The 15,269-nt window shown below is 41.3% G+C and overlaps 2 protein-coding genes across 2 annotated transcripts; one reads left to right on the forward strand and one right to left on the reverse strand.

The window, feature by feature from the left end:
• Positions 1–624: 624 nt before the first annotated feature.
• On the forward strand, positions 625–5,193 carry LOC140940429 (myotrophin homolog). The gene is made up of 4 exons (XM_073389401.1): positions 625–861; positions 3,034–3,147; positions 3,890–3,973; positions 4,917–5,193. The coding sequence occupies exons 1-4, from the start codon at positions 784–786 to the stop codon at positions 5,025–5,027; spliced, it is 387 nt and encodes a 128-aa protein (XP_073245502.1). The 5' UTR covers positions 625–783; the 3' UTR covers positions 5,028–5,193.
• A 1,472-nt stretch (positions 5,194–6,665) lies between these two features.
• Positions 6,666–15,226, reverse strand: LOC140940427 (uncharacterized). The gene is made up of 10 exons (XM_073389397.1): positions 14,534–15,226; positions 13,566–13,775; positions 12,495–12,658; positions 12,065–12,227; positions 11,570–11,721; positions 10,640–10,712; positions 9,567–9,632; positions 8,785–8,958; positions 8,132–8,289; positions 6,666–7,423 (listed from the first exon to the last, which is right to left on the reverse strand). The coding sequence occupies exons 1-10, from the start codon at positions 15,107–15,109 to the stop codon at positions 7,240–7,242; spliced, it is 1,920 nt and encodes a 639-aa protein (XP_073245498.1). The 5' UTR covers positions 15,110–15,226; the 3' UTR covers positions 6,666–7,239.
• Positions 15,227–15,269: the final 43 nt, after the last annotated feature.

A 15,269-nucleotide genomic window follows, 5' to 3' on the forward strand; every position in this document is an offset into this window, starting at 1 on the left:
TTTATTTTTCAATTTTTGATGAAACGAAAATCCGTATTATTTACATACTGTTCCGGGGCAAATCATTTTGTCTTGAGGAGCTCTTAAATGCGACACTTTGCATGTCAGGAGCATGCGCAGCAAAGGAATTCAACAGTGCTCTGTAGGCTACAATTTTGATGACATCAATACGAAAAAATAAAATGCTGAAAGTAAAATTAAATGTTTTGATCCACAATGAATGTGAGTCTTCATAGACATGTAGGGTCATTGGCTGACTCGATGACGTCATAAACCGAACACAAAGGGACATTCAAGTATGCTCATCAGATACGTTATCTTTGCCTCTCCCTGTTCTTTAAACCAACTCCAGTGGCTATCACTCTATACCTTGTCACGGAAGAAAAATATTTTTATTCCAGAACGTATTCGTAGTATACATTTATATGCAGGAAAGTAAACGTATCATCGTCTCTGTCAAACACGCACTTCCAGACGCTTATTAATAAAAGGGTAATTGTTTGTTTGCAGAAAAAGGGCAAAACGCAACAAACCCGAACAAAAGGTTTGTGTACGTATAATAATAAACAACCCACCACTGGTCTATTATCTTTATCTATCAAAATTGCATGGCTGATTGCCCTTTTAAGCTGCGGGTATGTAAAGCTCAAAGAATTTTAAGAATATCACAAAAACAATCTGACTGAGAGCACGGTTGAGTCAGTACTAAAAATTATCTGTTAGCTGATTTATGAACAGACGTTCGCCTCTGGTAGGTTTTTGTTGACGCATAGCTTTTTAAACATGAGTGCAAGTGAGCAGTTTATACAGGCGATCCAAACTGGAGACTTGATGTACATCGAAAAGCATCTTAACAGACCCGTAAGTGTAGCATCCCGTTTGTTTGGTAGCTATACAGTTCAATAATGTGTGGTCTGGCTTCATGTCGTCTTTGTCTACTTGTTTAACTAACTAAATATTAATAGTAGTTTTGTAATTAACGAGAGCAAATGTTTTGATAACCCATGACTGGTTCCTCCATGAGGACTAAACTATAAGTACTGATTACAGATTTGGGCGCGTTTTCATTGCAGTGTCATTGTCATAAGTGCGGTTCATGCAAGGCCCTTTATGAAAGGCGACTTATTCGAGAATAACGGATGTAATGAAAAAATAACGAAATTATCATTTTTTGTTATTTTAAGTTCTCACCATGTTTATAGCTCAATTTATTCATATTTCATTTTAATGTTCATTAAAGTATCGTACTCAGAATGTAGGGGGTCCATAGAATGATTACGTGATTACGTTTGAAGAAAATATCAAGGTGATCTTGTTCCAACCCAAATCTGTCATTAGTACTCGTTCCCTCGAGATCAGTTTCCGAAAAAAAAAACTGTAGGTTCACAACTATCAGCGCGTTTGTGATAACTTACAAACGTAGCATGCCCGTTACTTCTGTGACAGGAATTGATGGGTGGGCAGAGTTGATTTCTTGTCGACTTTTTTGCCCTTTTTTCTGTAACTGATTCTTTCCTTTACAGATCAAGACTGTTTCCGTCTTCCTCAAAAAGGTCATTTTCAAATCCTTAAGATCTTTTGAAAGGTCCTCTTAGTCAATTTTAAAAGGGATACGCTCGTATTACATACTCGGGTTTCAGTGCTTTACTTTAGAAAGCATTTATGCCTCTCTCTACAAATGATCCTGTGCATGAAGATAGGTGCAATGAGTTTGAATTAAATGAGGGGTAAAGAGTAAAACTTCTACCTAATCCTTCCGTAGTTTAAAAGAGAAAGCCCGAGCACGAAAACATATGGTCTTAAACAGGTAAAATTTCCGAATGAAATGAAAATAATGTTAGGGACAGTGCAATAATTATCATGATGGAGGGGGGAGCTTAAAAACCAGATTGGGGGGGGGGGATTAAGTGAAAATAATGCCAAGATGGGGGGGGGGGGGCACAAACATCACATTTTAGACATGTTACCAGATTTTCCTTGCAAAATAATTGATTTGTGTCATAAAATTTCTATAATCCTAGTATCCATTACAAGGCCAAATTCAACTAAAAACATAACTTGTCCCTAAAAAACCATTTGTATTTAGAAACTGTCCTTTAAGACAGTTGTAAGTTCATTCACCCTCAGGTGCAGAAGTCCCAGACAATCTCCAGGGCTCCCTGGGCGAAGCAGTTTCCCCTGCAAAGGTCGCGCGCAAGCATGCCTTGCCTGTCTTTGAGGTAAACAAATGTAGGGTTTCACAGATCACAATCAACTGTTTCCAGTTGGGCAAACCAAATATGTCCGGCTCAAAGTCCTCTGCAAATGGGACTCCTCCCAGGGAACGGAAAATAAGGCATGCTCTTTTTCTTCTGTTTTCACAAGCTGTGAGCTTCCTCTTTTCCTCTTTTCACCTTCTCTGCTCTTTCATTTTTCTTATTAAAAATTATCAAGAGATCAAAAGGGGGGCTGAACTAATTCTGCTTTTGCGAACGGGAGGGCACTACATAATAATTTCCCCTTTAAAGCTCATTTCTCAGTCCCGCTCCTGATAATTATTGCACAGTCCCTTACCAGGCAGTGACTGCGTGGTGTTTTTTGCTCTGATTGGACTGCGACGTTCCCGACCACACTGAATGAATCGCGCTTTTTATTACCTTAACATAAAATAGATACTTGCGGGTTACAAATCGAAATTTATTATCATTGTGATTATTATTATTATTATTATTATAATTATTATTATTATTATTATTATTATTATTATTATTATTATTATTATTTTTATCATGCTAATCTACACAACAGACATTATTGGCGGCACTCAGGCGGGTTTTGGCTTGCTTCGCGCCGGCGCCCCCAAATCCCGCGCCTAAGTACTCGCAATATCACCTTTTTTAGCAGGCTAAATGAATGCATTAGAAGTCAGAAGATTAAAAGAAAGGAGACCCTTAATCGATTAGTACCGATCTAGTAAACGAGTCAGCTAGCTTTATCCCTCCGGGTATTGAACGTGTATTTTCGTTTTGTGTGTGTGTGTGTGTGTTTTTGTAGGGAACCGAGATAAACTGCGAAGTAAAACATGGACGAAACGCTCTCCATTATGCAGCTGATGCCGGGAAGGTTCCAATTTGTAGGTTTCTGTTACAAAGGATGGCTATCATTGACGTAAGTTTTATGCTATTTTAGCAATTACAGTCTGAAGGTCCCTGCTATATATAGCGCTAGCAGAGGCCTCTTTTCGCCGAATTGCGGGGAAAAAAGGCTTCTCCCCCGCCCCCCGCCCCCAGCAGGGAAAGTCTGGAAGCGCGGAGGTCACCTATCTGGAGGTGAAAATTCAAAATTACAGTTCGAAGAACTTGAACGACTAAGATGTTTTGGGTCCTAAAATTAAAGACATCTTGATTGTTCAAGTCCTTCTGGCTGTAGCAGCCACAGCCAGGGAAACCGGAATCACGATGTCTCCTCCATCGTCGAACGCGATAAAATAAAAAATAAGGAGTTGTGGTTTTGTTTTCAGACAGGTTCGCAAGGTGACAAACTTGAAGGGCTCAAAGCATTGATCGTTCCGGCTGTCAATGACACTTAAATTACTGAGTTACAACAGAGCAACGGAATACTTTGAACAAATCAGTGATAACACAACACTAGAGCAGAAGGAATGTCTCGAAATGTCAGACTTGCAGTAACTTTGTCCGTTTGAAAAACTAAGTACAGACGCGAATTAAATGCCAAAACCAATACCAAGAAACTAAGTATGGTTTTTGCAAAAGCCTTCCAGCAAGTCTGCGCAAAAGCAGGCGAACAAACTCAGTAATCACACACACTAAAAAAACTTCAAAGACGGGACTTCAGGAACTCTTTCACACTAAACCCAGAATGAAAATTGCCATTTTTGTCCTTCGTACAGTACCAAGATATCGATGGTATGACTCCCCTGATGGCAGCTGTTGATAAGGATCACCTTGGAACTGTGGATTTTCTACTTAAAGAAGTAAGTAATTAAGCTGAATTCCCTTTATAGTTTGAATAAAGTCAGTTAAGTCCGAACGTTCCCGGCCTTCATCTCCTTTATTCGCACTTCTCTGCTTCCTACCGTATTCACGGCAAAACAGCCAAACAGCAGGTAATAGGGGCCTTAAGAAACGAGAATGTTGACGTCCCTGACGTCAAAAATGGTAACTGGGAGTTGATATTCTCCCTCTTTCGGTGTTCTGTCTCGATAAATTCGTACAGCGGGAGTTAAAACAAAGGCATTCAGATTCGTTGTGTGAGACAGAAGTTCCGCGAGCGAGACATCGAACAATCGAGATCTCGAACTTCGAGTTGCTTCGCCGACACCAATGAAAAGAGCGCCTTAAAATTTGTAACACTTCCCAATTTGAAAGTTTGATGTCTCAAGCCAGTGAAGATATATAAAGCCTCAACGTTTGCAGACGTTTGTATGGGGTTGGGGGCGAATTAAGTTTGTGCCCTCCACCAAAAAAAAAACGTCTGTAAAATTTCCGTCGCTACTTTGAGGAGCTAAAACTTCGTTAGTTTTCACCAAACCTCTTTCAAACTTGGCAATTTTACTAACTTTAAGACGCTATTTCCAGTGGTGTCAACTGATTTTCCCTATTAACTTGTCAAAGTCAAAAGTTGTAAAAAACCTTGGAAAGGTCTATTCGTATCATTTAGTTACACAAATTGCACTTGCTATAAAAAGTCGTTGTTTTCATTTGGGCGTAGAGGTTCCAAGACCTTCAATAAATGTATTGATGTTCTGGATCAATTTAGGTTTTTGGGAAAATGCCTACCCACTCCTTCCCTAAGCCAACATTAACACTTACTTCTCGTTTAGGGCACAATATTGGCTTTGGGGAGGGGTAGGTGGGCAGTTTGCCAGAAACCCAATTAATCCTATGTTCTCTCTATTTTACACTTGTTGCCACTAGGGAGCTGATCCATATGTCGAAGACGAGTCAGGAAAAACTGTTTTTGACATTGCAGAGGAAAAGGATTTAACCAAGATTCAGGCGCTCTTAGACAAATACAAAAAGAAGTAAACAACCGATGGCTTCTGATTGATTCAATTAGTACGTTAAATAGACGGGTTTCACATTCATGCGGAGAATATTATGAATCTGCATTTTGAAGGCCATGGTAGATAGTATTGAAGAAGTATAAAGTGAGTTTGCTATACTAGCGGATGGAGTGAAGAAGAAGTGAAGAATGATGAAGGAAAATGCAGTAACTCTAGCTAGTTGTTTTTTTTTTTTAGTATTCCGTCATCTTTGTTTAAGTGGCTTGAGACCATGCAGGACTTCTCGTTCTGTGCATAATTGTGAAACTATGGGGCTGTTTACGTGGAGGGAGGAATATCCTAGCACCAGGAAGATCCTAGAAGGGGAATCATCTTAGCGCCATATGTTTTCTGTATTCAGTTTACATGCAAAGGGATGTACTTGTCTCTGGCGCTACGATCTTCCTAGTACTACGATCTCCCTAGCTGAGAGGTAGGAAGATCCTAGCACTATGTAAACTGCATTCGCCAGGAAGAACCTGGTATTAGGGACAAAACACACAAAACTGGCGGCGGGTCGTTCAGTGGGTAATCTTTAATCTTTAATTCCTTCTCTACCGTTAACCACACGGACTGAAATTTCTGCATGCAAACCCAACGGAAAGTTTTTCCGCCTTCTAGGATATCGATCTTCCTGGTGATAGCCTCCCTCCATTTAAACAGCTCCTAGGTAACAAGTCGTTTGTGAGCTTATAAGCATTATCGTTATTTGTTTTTTGTCTGTCATTGCATTTAATATCCCTACTAGGATTTCAACCTTCCAGTCAAGCAAGTTGCCAGCGTCAAAATTCCAGGGGAAAAAAACGAAAACTTCCCCAGACCACATGGTTTCAAGAACTTTCATGCTCAACGGTTTATTTGAATGGCCACACTACAGAATTTTAATCTCAGAATCTAAATTGACATAAACCAAGATTGGTTAGAATTTTGGCATTGTTTATTTGAAAAAGACAACTCTTCAAGGAGAAGTAAATTTTTTATTGTATTCTTTTCTCGTTAATTACCGCTGGGAAAACTTCAATTTTTTAAACTTTTTGTTTTTTCTGTATCAGCGGCAAAAAATGTTAAGTGAGTTTTGACTAACTTAGCAGAGTTAATAACTAGTTTTGTATTTGTTTCGATTTTTTGTACAAATTGAAATACAAACTGAGCGTATTAAATAGTTTGTCTGTTTCTTATTTTACAAAGTACTTAGTCGAGTTGTACAGTCATTTACTGACGAGAATTATTGTGGTTTTGTTTGGTTCTCAGTGCGTGGACGAAATCTTTTATCTCGGCAATCATTACTAATTTCTGTTCTCGAGCGAAATAGCTTTTATCATGTCCAAGACAACGGATGTCCAAAACGTAAAGAGTACCATCCATAAACTTTCTAAAAGCCCTTTTCGCGCTTCTCTCACATTTTTTGTGTTTGCACTCGACTTTTCCAGTTCGACTTGAGGGAAAATATTTGTGACATTCGCCGTTTCCCAAGGAGGGGTTACTTCGTAGTAACAGGCTAATAGGGATGTGCCGCTGGATTGACCATAACGGGGGTTGCATTTTCAATGGAGTTACGACAATGGGGTCGTAGATTTTCGGGATTTTGGATTGGGATAAGAAAATTTTGGTACGTAGGGATTTAAAACTTAGGTTCGGTTACCTGCCGCTGTTCGTTAAAATGAGGTCGCACTCATTTCCCCGAAAGAGACCGGGGAGGATCAAAGACCGGACCCGGGAGACAGTGGAAAACGAACGAATTTCAAAACAGGAAGATTCGCGGTTGTAAAAGTGTAAAAAAGTGACTAAATTGGAATGGCGAAAATTACATTTGCCCAAATTAGGGACTAAGATGGGGTCCATAGTGGGCCAAAGTATAGAGTAGAATGGGGTAGGGGTTCTGATAAGTGTGCAGTGACATATATCCAGCCAAACATGGCCCAGGTAACCCCCCCATCCGCACGGCGTTGCCCAGGCACTTTCTGCTTTCGGCTCGCGCAGTTCGACTTCTACGCGTCTTTGCCATATTCACCGTTCAGAGTGTTTATTGATCATTTTCCCACCCCAAACACGCTGTCGTACGTTTTCCACGCTTGAACCATACCGACTTTTAGCAGCGTTTTCTATCAAAACCTGTTCCAACCAGAGGGATGGTTAAGCACTGCTGAGAACAAGAATCTATCTACTGTCAATCCCCAGAGGCAAGAATATTTCAATCACGTTTTTTGTTGGGTTCCAGGCCATGCCGTCCAGCCTGTAGAACCCTTTGCTGTAGCGGACACATGGGCTATAAAGCGTCCAGCTTTGATGTCCATTACATTTCGAAGAACCTTTTTTCTGTAATCTAGCCATGTTTCTGCGGCCAAATAATCACGGTACACTTCTTCCTCTGTAAGGCACCTACAAAAACAGGAACGAAGGATACGTTCGAACTTTAGAAATCTAAAAAAAAATCTATACATTTTATGTTTTGAGGCTGGCTGAAATTATAGACAGTGATATGCTCCTGCAGATGTTCATTTAAAAGACAAAAAAAAACAAAATTGTGCTGGTTTCTACCCAGGATTAAACTGTTCACAGTCCCCTATTTTTTCGTGAGATCGTAGCGCGCCTTACTGTTAATGACGGACATCTTGATATTTAAATGTATCGAGGGGGCTGGCGTCGGGAACCGTCCCCTTGCCCCCTCTCCTAAGTAGTTTTGACACTCATGCAAGATGGCAGCCCGTAATGCAAACCGCTCGATCTCGACGATCGTAAGGAAAAATAGAGGACTCTGAACAGTCTAAGCAAGGATGAAAAAGGGCACGACCACTTACCAAATTTTGTTATAAACAGGCAGCTCTATAGCTCCCACGCAGGCGTTTTTAGGGGAGGGAGTCGTATTTCCTCCCTCACGAGAAACGCTTTTTCTGGGAAGGGAGGAAATACGACTCCCGTACGTGGGAGGCTAGCAACTCCTTTATTAGCCTGCGAAAACAGCCGCTTCTTATCGATCCCCGACACCGCGGCTGTATTTGAAGGCTACTTCATTATCGTAATTGTTAGAAGAAGTGCAAGACATCTGAGGGGCTTTGAGAAACATAGGCCTGGTTACTAGGCTCTGACCTGTGTCGAGGGGAGAAGTTCTCTTGAAACACCTCCATATGTCCCTTGGGAATTAACTCAATTACTCTCCTTTTAGGCACCTTCAACACTCTCACTCCCGCGCTGACTAAAATGTTCCCCTGTCCTGATGGGGCGTCCATTCCAAGGGTTTTTAGATCCTAGAAAATGAAAAATATTTTTTTTAATGAAAAAAAAAAGCAATAATGATAAAGAATAGCAGTTCCGTCTCTGGTAGGCTACGCAAAAATTATATTAATGTCAGCACCGTAGCACACACCACCAACTATCATGTGTACGGTAGATCTGGCGCTTGACAAGTGCTTTTACACTCGTCTCGGCAGTGAACAGCGGGGTCGATGACCCGCAAGTGAGACCTCTCGCCTGGGGCTATGCCATGCTGATGAGTCCTAATGAGGACGAAACAGCTGTCCTTGGTTGCCACTGCCCGGGTGATATGGCTTTGCGCATGCGTAATGTACTGGCCTTACCTTGTACTGGCCTTACCTCGGAGTTAACTTCGGAGTTGCAATTGGCAGTGTGTGCTTCGGTGCTGATATTGGTACAATGTATTGTACGCAAAAACTGTGTCCACAATCGGCACCTCTTTCTAAATAGATGGAAATTTGAGTAAAGCAGGTTTTTTGACTACTTACCCAGGAATCATTAGGTTGCAAAGACCCCACGTTAACATAGCATGTATTTTTTCCGTTTTTACCAGGAACTGCTGTTGCTGGTCGAGGAAGCGCTCGATTATGGAATGAGCTAGTCGTAACACCAGATTTGAGGACATCTTTTAAGTCAACGCGACGCAACATGTCAATTTTACCCTGAAAACAGATCATAAAGGGTAAATTATACTGAAAATGGGAGAAGTGTGTCGTTTTCTTTAGATTTAGAGACGAGTGTGCGCGCGCGCGCGAGTGCCAAACGGTGAAGCCGCGAGAAGCGAGAAACGAGGGCGACAGCACGTCTTCAGTTACGCGCGTCTCGCGCGTCTCGTTCGACAGACTAAGAAAATAGAGAGACTGCTCATAGTCTAACTTATACTTCTCCATAAATTACACATGCCATGCTAAGGGGTTGCAAGGGGTAAATCGAATGGAATCAAACAGTGGCGTAGCCAGCAGGTCTCCATAGCTGCGTTGCCAGTTCTGGAATACCGGCAGACTGGCCATCGAGCGCCATTGGCGCTCTCTCCTCGGAGAATCCAAGGACATAGCACAAAGACTCTGAGATGCTCTAACCGCCCATACATATACAGTATGTATCCGGGCTTGTTCAAGTATCCTTCTCCTACCAAGGCCACCTGCATACAGGACACCCACTTTGTAAATTGCTTTGCGCGAAGAAAAAAAGAGTAAAAACTGTAAAATCTAATTTCCTTTGATCTGAGTAGCACGATTTCAATATCACAGTCATCTATTGAAAAACTTACCTTTATTACAAAGTAAATGGACTCCGAGGCTGTTGAATCGATATCGACAAGCTTTCCATAAGAATACTAGAAAACATATTAACAAAAAAACTGGAGCGGTTAACCCTTTAACCTTTAACTTCAGAAAGTGATTAGCACGTAACTTCTTCCAACAATATATTGGCCAGCTAACAGGTTATATCATGAAAATAGGCAAATATATGAGCCAGATGACTTTATCTTCGTATAACCCTAAATTTCATAAGTAAAGTTCTCTTAACTTATGTCAAAGGAGACGTAAAGGGGCCACAAAGGAGAATTTTTAATCAGATCTTTTTAGTTTACGCATCGCATTACGTACAGCTCTACTAATGGGATTCACTTCTAGCGCCATATACCTCTCACCACAATTGGTTTAGCTTAAGCCTTATCGGAAGAAAGGCTCACCCGTCCCTAGCCTGCGAGCAAGCTCTCCTATTTGGGTATGCGAAGTGAGCCTCGCGAGAACGCGCGAGCGAGGGGGCCTTTCGCCGGCCCCTCGGGGCTTCGCCGCTCGCTCACGCGTTCTCGCGAGACTCGCTTCACTCGCCCAAATAGGAGAGCTTGCTCGCAGGCTAACCCTTCCCTATTTTTCCCCTCAGTTTCTGAGAAATTAAGGTCTTCTGGAATCTGAGCCTTCAGTACAGTTGTTTTCTTGGACAGCGTTTGCACTGAAATCGCTGCCCAACCCTTTCGAATTATTCCCAATCTTTCTTTGCTTTCAAAATCAAAATCAGCTGAACTGCCGGCAACTTTAGCCGGATCAGGGCACACTTTCATGCTTCCTTTCCTTGTCTGTCGACCATGCATCTTAGGCAAATTTTTTAACATTGTGGCCTGGATAGACCTTTACGTACAACACAGCCGCCATTTTTACATCAAAAAATACCAAATACAACAAGCCAACAAACAAACCAACAAAAAAACATTTTGCGCGGCTAGCCTCACAGAAGAAAACTTTTAAGTTCAGACGAGTTAAAACAAAGCTTTTAGTTTTCTGAGGGAATAACCTGGCCGCCACGTGGAATAAAGAACCTGAGCTATAACGTCCTCACCTCTCTGATATGTGAACGATGAGTTAAAGATCGTAATAAATCCTCTCCCCAGCCGCAAAACAAGGAATGGCTCCTGCAATCGATTTTTAGAGAAAACAAAACAGTGCTTTATGTTTCACAATCTCGAACATTATTCATTTCATCAATACATGAATTTGATGAGGATGTAAACAGAACTCTATGAATGCACAAGCATGCATAAGTTTCTGTTTTTTGGTAACTAGTTATGACTATCCAAAATGCTAGATTGTTGATCACAAACTAGACGCTTTGTTATTCCTTTCACTAAATCAATCAGCAGGTTGCCTCACAAAATTTGCCCAAGTCCGCCTCCCCCCACCCCCCCCCCGGCTTCGTAAGGAGACTTCCTCTGTTAATCAGGACTATTCAGCCACAGCAGTTTATTCTTACAGGATATGTACAGCAGTAAGGTTTTTAGTGAAAATTTCGAGAATAAACACCTCTGTAAATTATGGACCGAGTTGAGTTATTTCCATTGATTTAGAAATCGGTGGAAAAAAAACGATCGCTTCTCCTCACCAGTCCCTCGCGTTTCGCGCTCGCCTCGTGCAAAAATCAGAAAAATCGAAGCGCCTTTGCCTAGTCCCTGTACGGCGTTTTCCCAAGCCGTCTTGGTCAATGCATTTCGGTGACGTATTCGAGATCTTTTAAACACACTAACGATGTCGACTCTTTTCTCTCCACAACGACAGCTTATATCGTTCGGATATACGAGACAAACCTAATCCCTAACGAAATCTCAAAATAAAGCAAAGAAACTTGGAGCTAGCATTCCAAAATCCACATGTCAGTAACGTGATCCTACGCGTTAGCAACAAACAGTCACACTTTTCCTACATTCAGAACACGAGCGCCTCACGTGTACAACAGCAAATTTATCAGTCACTACCCAGGATAGGGTTTACTTACTTCATGACCTGTACTTTTTCATCGTATTCTCGCTGAAACACATCTGGACAATATTGCAAGATGGTCTCTCTGTTAACCACCAGAACCTCTACACGTTCTCGACAGATAATTGTAGCTGTTCTTATTGCTTCTTCTGAAATGAGTGCTATTTCCTGCGAAAACAAGTGTTTTAGTGAAACGAAAAGTTTGTAAAATAGCTCTTCAACTGTCCTTGCTAACAAGCAATATTCAACGTTTGAAATAAATATTTCTTTGAAAATTATTACTTTTAAATTAACTCTTCTTATTTAATTCGGGAGTCTTTAGTTACAAGAAAGATTGTTGCTACAAACATAACGGTTATCAGTCATTGCCAAGTTTTCAATATTGACGTAATAAAAGGAAGAAAAAAAAAAAGGATTCTCTTAGGGACTTCAAGAATAAGTCCGTAAGAATAAGAGCCAGTGACCAATTTATAACTTTCGTAATCAGTGACGTTACAGAATATCATATTACCCCAAAGGCCTCGTTCTTCTCTAGGACATCAACAGTGTTTGTGACGTAAACACCGGTCTTGTAATCCTTTCGCGTTATAGTCACGGAGACTGAGCCCGAGACTATGAAGTAGAAACAAAATCCCGGATGTCCCTGCCGCACGATCAACCTTCTGCGTTCATAACTGAGGAAATAATTGAAAGAGAAGAATGACTTTATAAAAAGAGAGGACTAGAGAGGAAAACAAAGCAGAAATCCAGAGGAAGTTTATGTTATTGCGCTGTTATATATTATTCTATCTGTAGTAAAAACAAGGTTCTAATGAAACCCTGAATTGCCAATAAAGTGTAACCATTTTCTCAAATTTTTGTTGGTTCATCTTTCGCTTTTAGTCATTTTTCTTGGTTATCTTAAATTCTAAGTTTGGCAACATTAGTAAAGCTATTCTCACCATGCATAAGTCATGGTCTGACACAAGTTTCGCTGTGCCTCGCGGGAAAATTTTCCAAAGCTCTTCATTCCTCGCAGCAAAGTCGCAAGCTTCTTCATTTCAGCTTCAGTTCTTTCTTCGGGCTTCTTGGCACAAGTCAAACGAGCCCACAGGGGAAAATGAAGCTTTAAATAAAATAAACAGGTTACTTATAATTGGGTGCTGCCGCTGCTGAGACTCAGGGGATTTAAACAGTTTTTTCGAGTGATACCCTTTCTCGAGAGTAATTTTAGCTGATTTATAGACCTAGGCACGATGTTATCCTGGTCGAGTTATTTGAGGGAAATAACTTTTTGGCTTCCGCAGGAAGATATAAAAAGAGAAGTATTGATAGAAATCAGGTGGATCTATCTAGACACTAACAAGGAAATTTAATAGCCATGGCCTAGAGAAGTCATAGATTGCAACAAAAGTGATGCTTACCTCACCCCACTAAGCGTCTAAGCCAAGTATGAATTTTGATACTCAGTAATTTAAAACTGGCCTATCAGAAGCCTCCGCCAAAAGTGATTATAACTGTACAAAATTTTGGACTGGTCATGTGACACATGTCCTACGCTATGACGCAATGTCAGAGCACCTCGTGCAGTGGAAGAGAAAACGTGAACCTTGTAACATACAGAATGTTACGAGTATTAGTTTGATTCCTCAACGAGGATTGAATGAGTCTCCCCAAGTATTGTTAAGCCATGTTCTCTGCCAGGTTTCTTCTCATTCCAAATATTGCAAAAGACAATCGGCGACAAAATTGTTGAAACACTGTCGTCAAATGGAGTGCTTTGGAAAACAAAACAATACGCAACCCTCCCCCTACCTTCCAAACAAGGTTAGGGTAGCTTCAATAGAGGCATAGCTTTGCATGGAGGGGTGGGGAAGGGGAAGCTAATGTTTTTTCTCGTCTTAAGTCGACAAAACTTCAGAGAAGCCCTTAAGGGCAGAGTGTTTCGACTGATTGTGTCAACGATTGCAGACAAGGGTGACTCATGAAACGATATTGCGATACGAATTTGGTACAAAGTAGCAAAACCTTACCGTATTATCTCTGGAGAACAGGTGCTTGTTGAACGTAATCGGCATAGCTTGTATTAGTGTTGTGTTATTTTCGTTTTCTGGTAACATATCCCTCATGTAATACAGATCGTACTGTCTCGATTTATCCTGATCTGCGTATTTTCTAATGCTTAGGCAGAGGGAGCTGAATATACGGATTAGAAACACGGCACGGCGAAACCTGGTGGCAGCCTACATAAACAATAAAATCAATCAAGCAACCAATCAACCAAATCCCTCTTAAGGCCCCGTGCAAACGGACGTACTCAACATTGTTGGCCAAAAACTCCCAACATTGTTGGACATGTTACATGTTGCGTCCGTTTACACATCTTGTTGCATGTTGTTGCGAGTTGTTGCGCAAAGTTTGAAACTGATGGTCAAACTTTTGATTCGGCAACTCCCAACATTTCTTTTGTTCCGTGATTGCCGAAGCGTAGCGCAACAATGTTGGATCAGTTTGCACGTAGCTCTTTCAACATTGTCGGAGCCATGCACGTGCATTCCACGAGATCTCCTTCAAGTTACAAATCCTTATCGGATGTATCCTCCCCAAGATGCATTGCAGGTCCCAAAATTGTTGGGGGTTGTTGCATCTGTTTACACGTGTAGCTTTATGCGATTAAACGATGCCTTCTTTCTTTGCCCTCAAAAAGCTCTTTTTTATGCTCTACTCTAAACGGAACTGATGACACCCTTACTATTTGAGGCGAATATGATGCCTTGTGAAGCTTGACTTAAATCTTCAGGAAAATTAAACTGCTCTTCATATCTATTTATCATTTCATCTCCAGTCATGAGAAGGTAAAGTATACGAGCTCTAAGAACTGAACCAACTTGGCAATCGCAGAAGGGACTGAATGCAAGGGAAGCCGCGATAAATATGCAAAATTAACTCCTCCCTTCTTGCACCTTGTCTTAGCCTAGGGGAAGAAAAAATGATACATTACCAGCTGTCTTTTTTCTTCTTGTTCTTCCTCGTCAATCGAGGTCGCTATTCCGACAAAACTTTTTCGCCTAAGTTTGCGCTCCTTCTCATCTCGAGAACCCTTCCTTCTCAAGCGCTTGCTCGCTTCTTCCACAGACAGAGAACGCCGGATACTTTTTAGACTAAAATAACTTGACTGTCTGCGTAGTGTCGGAACAGAAGTTCTGGTTGGCGAAGATGCCTTTGCTATGCCCTGTTTTGAGTTTTTCCCGTCCGCGATAATTTCAGTCTTGCTACTCACGCGAACCAAGTTCGGACGGCTAGTTTTGGGGCGAGTCAAAGCTTCTGGCTTCGGTTGCTTTTTAGTGGAACTTGACAGGGGTCTTGTAAACAGCAAACCACTCGTGCTCGACGACATTGTCGAATCCTGTTTACTCGGTTTAGGATCAACATCGTTACGATTCTCATTCAACAGAAGACAATGCGACGTGTATCTTCGAAGCAAACGCGCCCTGTTGGGTTTAGTTTTCTTTGCTTCCTCAGAATTTTCGTTTTCCTTTCTACCCTCCTCATTGAATGGACTAGTAGCACATTGCATGATAGCATCTCTATTCCGGCTAGCAACACTTGTCTCCGTGTTAACTGGGTCCTCCTGTCAATGCTTTGTGATGTTTCAGTTCTTTGGAAAACAAACTTAAGTGCGATTAACTCGACGTATAACAATAAACTTCACTTCCTCGCGGAAATAGACCAAAAAC

This window comes from Porites lutea, chromosome 6 (genome assembly GCF_958299795.1).
Source record: "Porites lutea chromosome 6, jaPorLute2.1, whole genome shotgun sequence".
In the NCBI taxonomy this organism is placed as follows: domain Eukaryota; kingdom Metazoa; phylum Cnidaria; class Anthozoa; order Scleractinia; family Poritidae; genus Porites; species Porites lutea.

Bases quoted from the DNA above. Each gene is read 5' to 3' on its own strand.
- LOC140940427 (XM_073389397.1), bottom strand. From the start codon at position 15,109: ATGCAATGTGCTACTAGTCCATTCAATGAGGAGGGTAGAAAGGAAAAC. The intron at 12,659-13,565 runs GTAAGGTTTTGC...TTTTATTTAAAG, and splicing joins TGTTCTCCAGAGATAATACG to CTTCATTTTCCCCTGTGGGC. The intron at 8,290-8,784 runs GTAAGTAGTCAA...TTCATTTTCTAG, and splicing joins TGCAACCTAATGATTCCTGG to GATCTAAAAACCCTTGGAAT.
- LOC140940429 (XM_073389401.1), top strand. From the start codon at position 784: ATGAGTGCAAGTGAGCAGTTTATACAGGCGATCCAAACTGGAGACTTG. The intron at 862-3,033 runs GTAAGTGTAGCA...GTGTTTTTGTAG, and splicing joins AAAAGCATCTTAACAGACCC to GGAACCGAGATAAACTGCGA. The intron at 3,148-3,889 runs GTAAGTTTTATG...TCCTTCGTACAG, and splicing joins AAAGGATGGCTATCATTGAC to TACCAAGATATCGATGGTAT.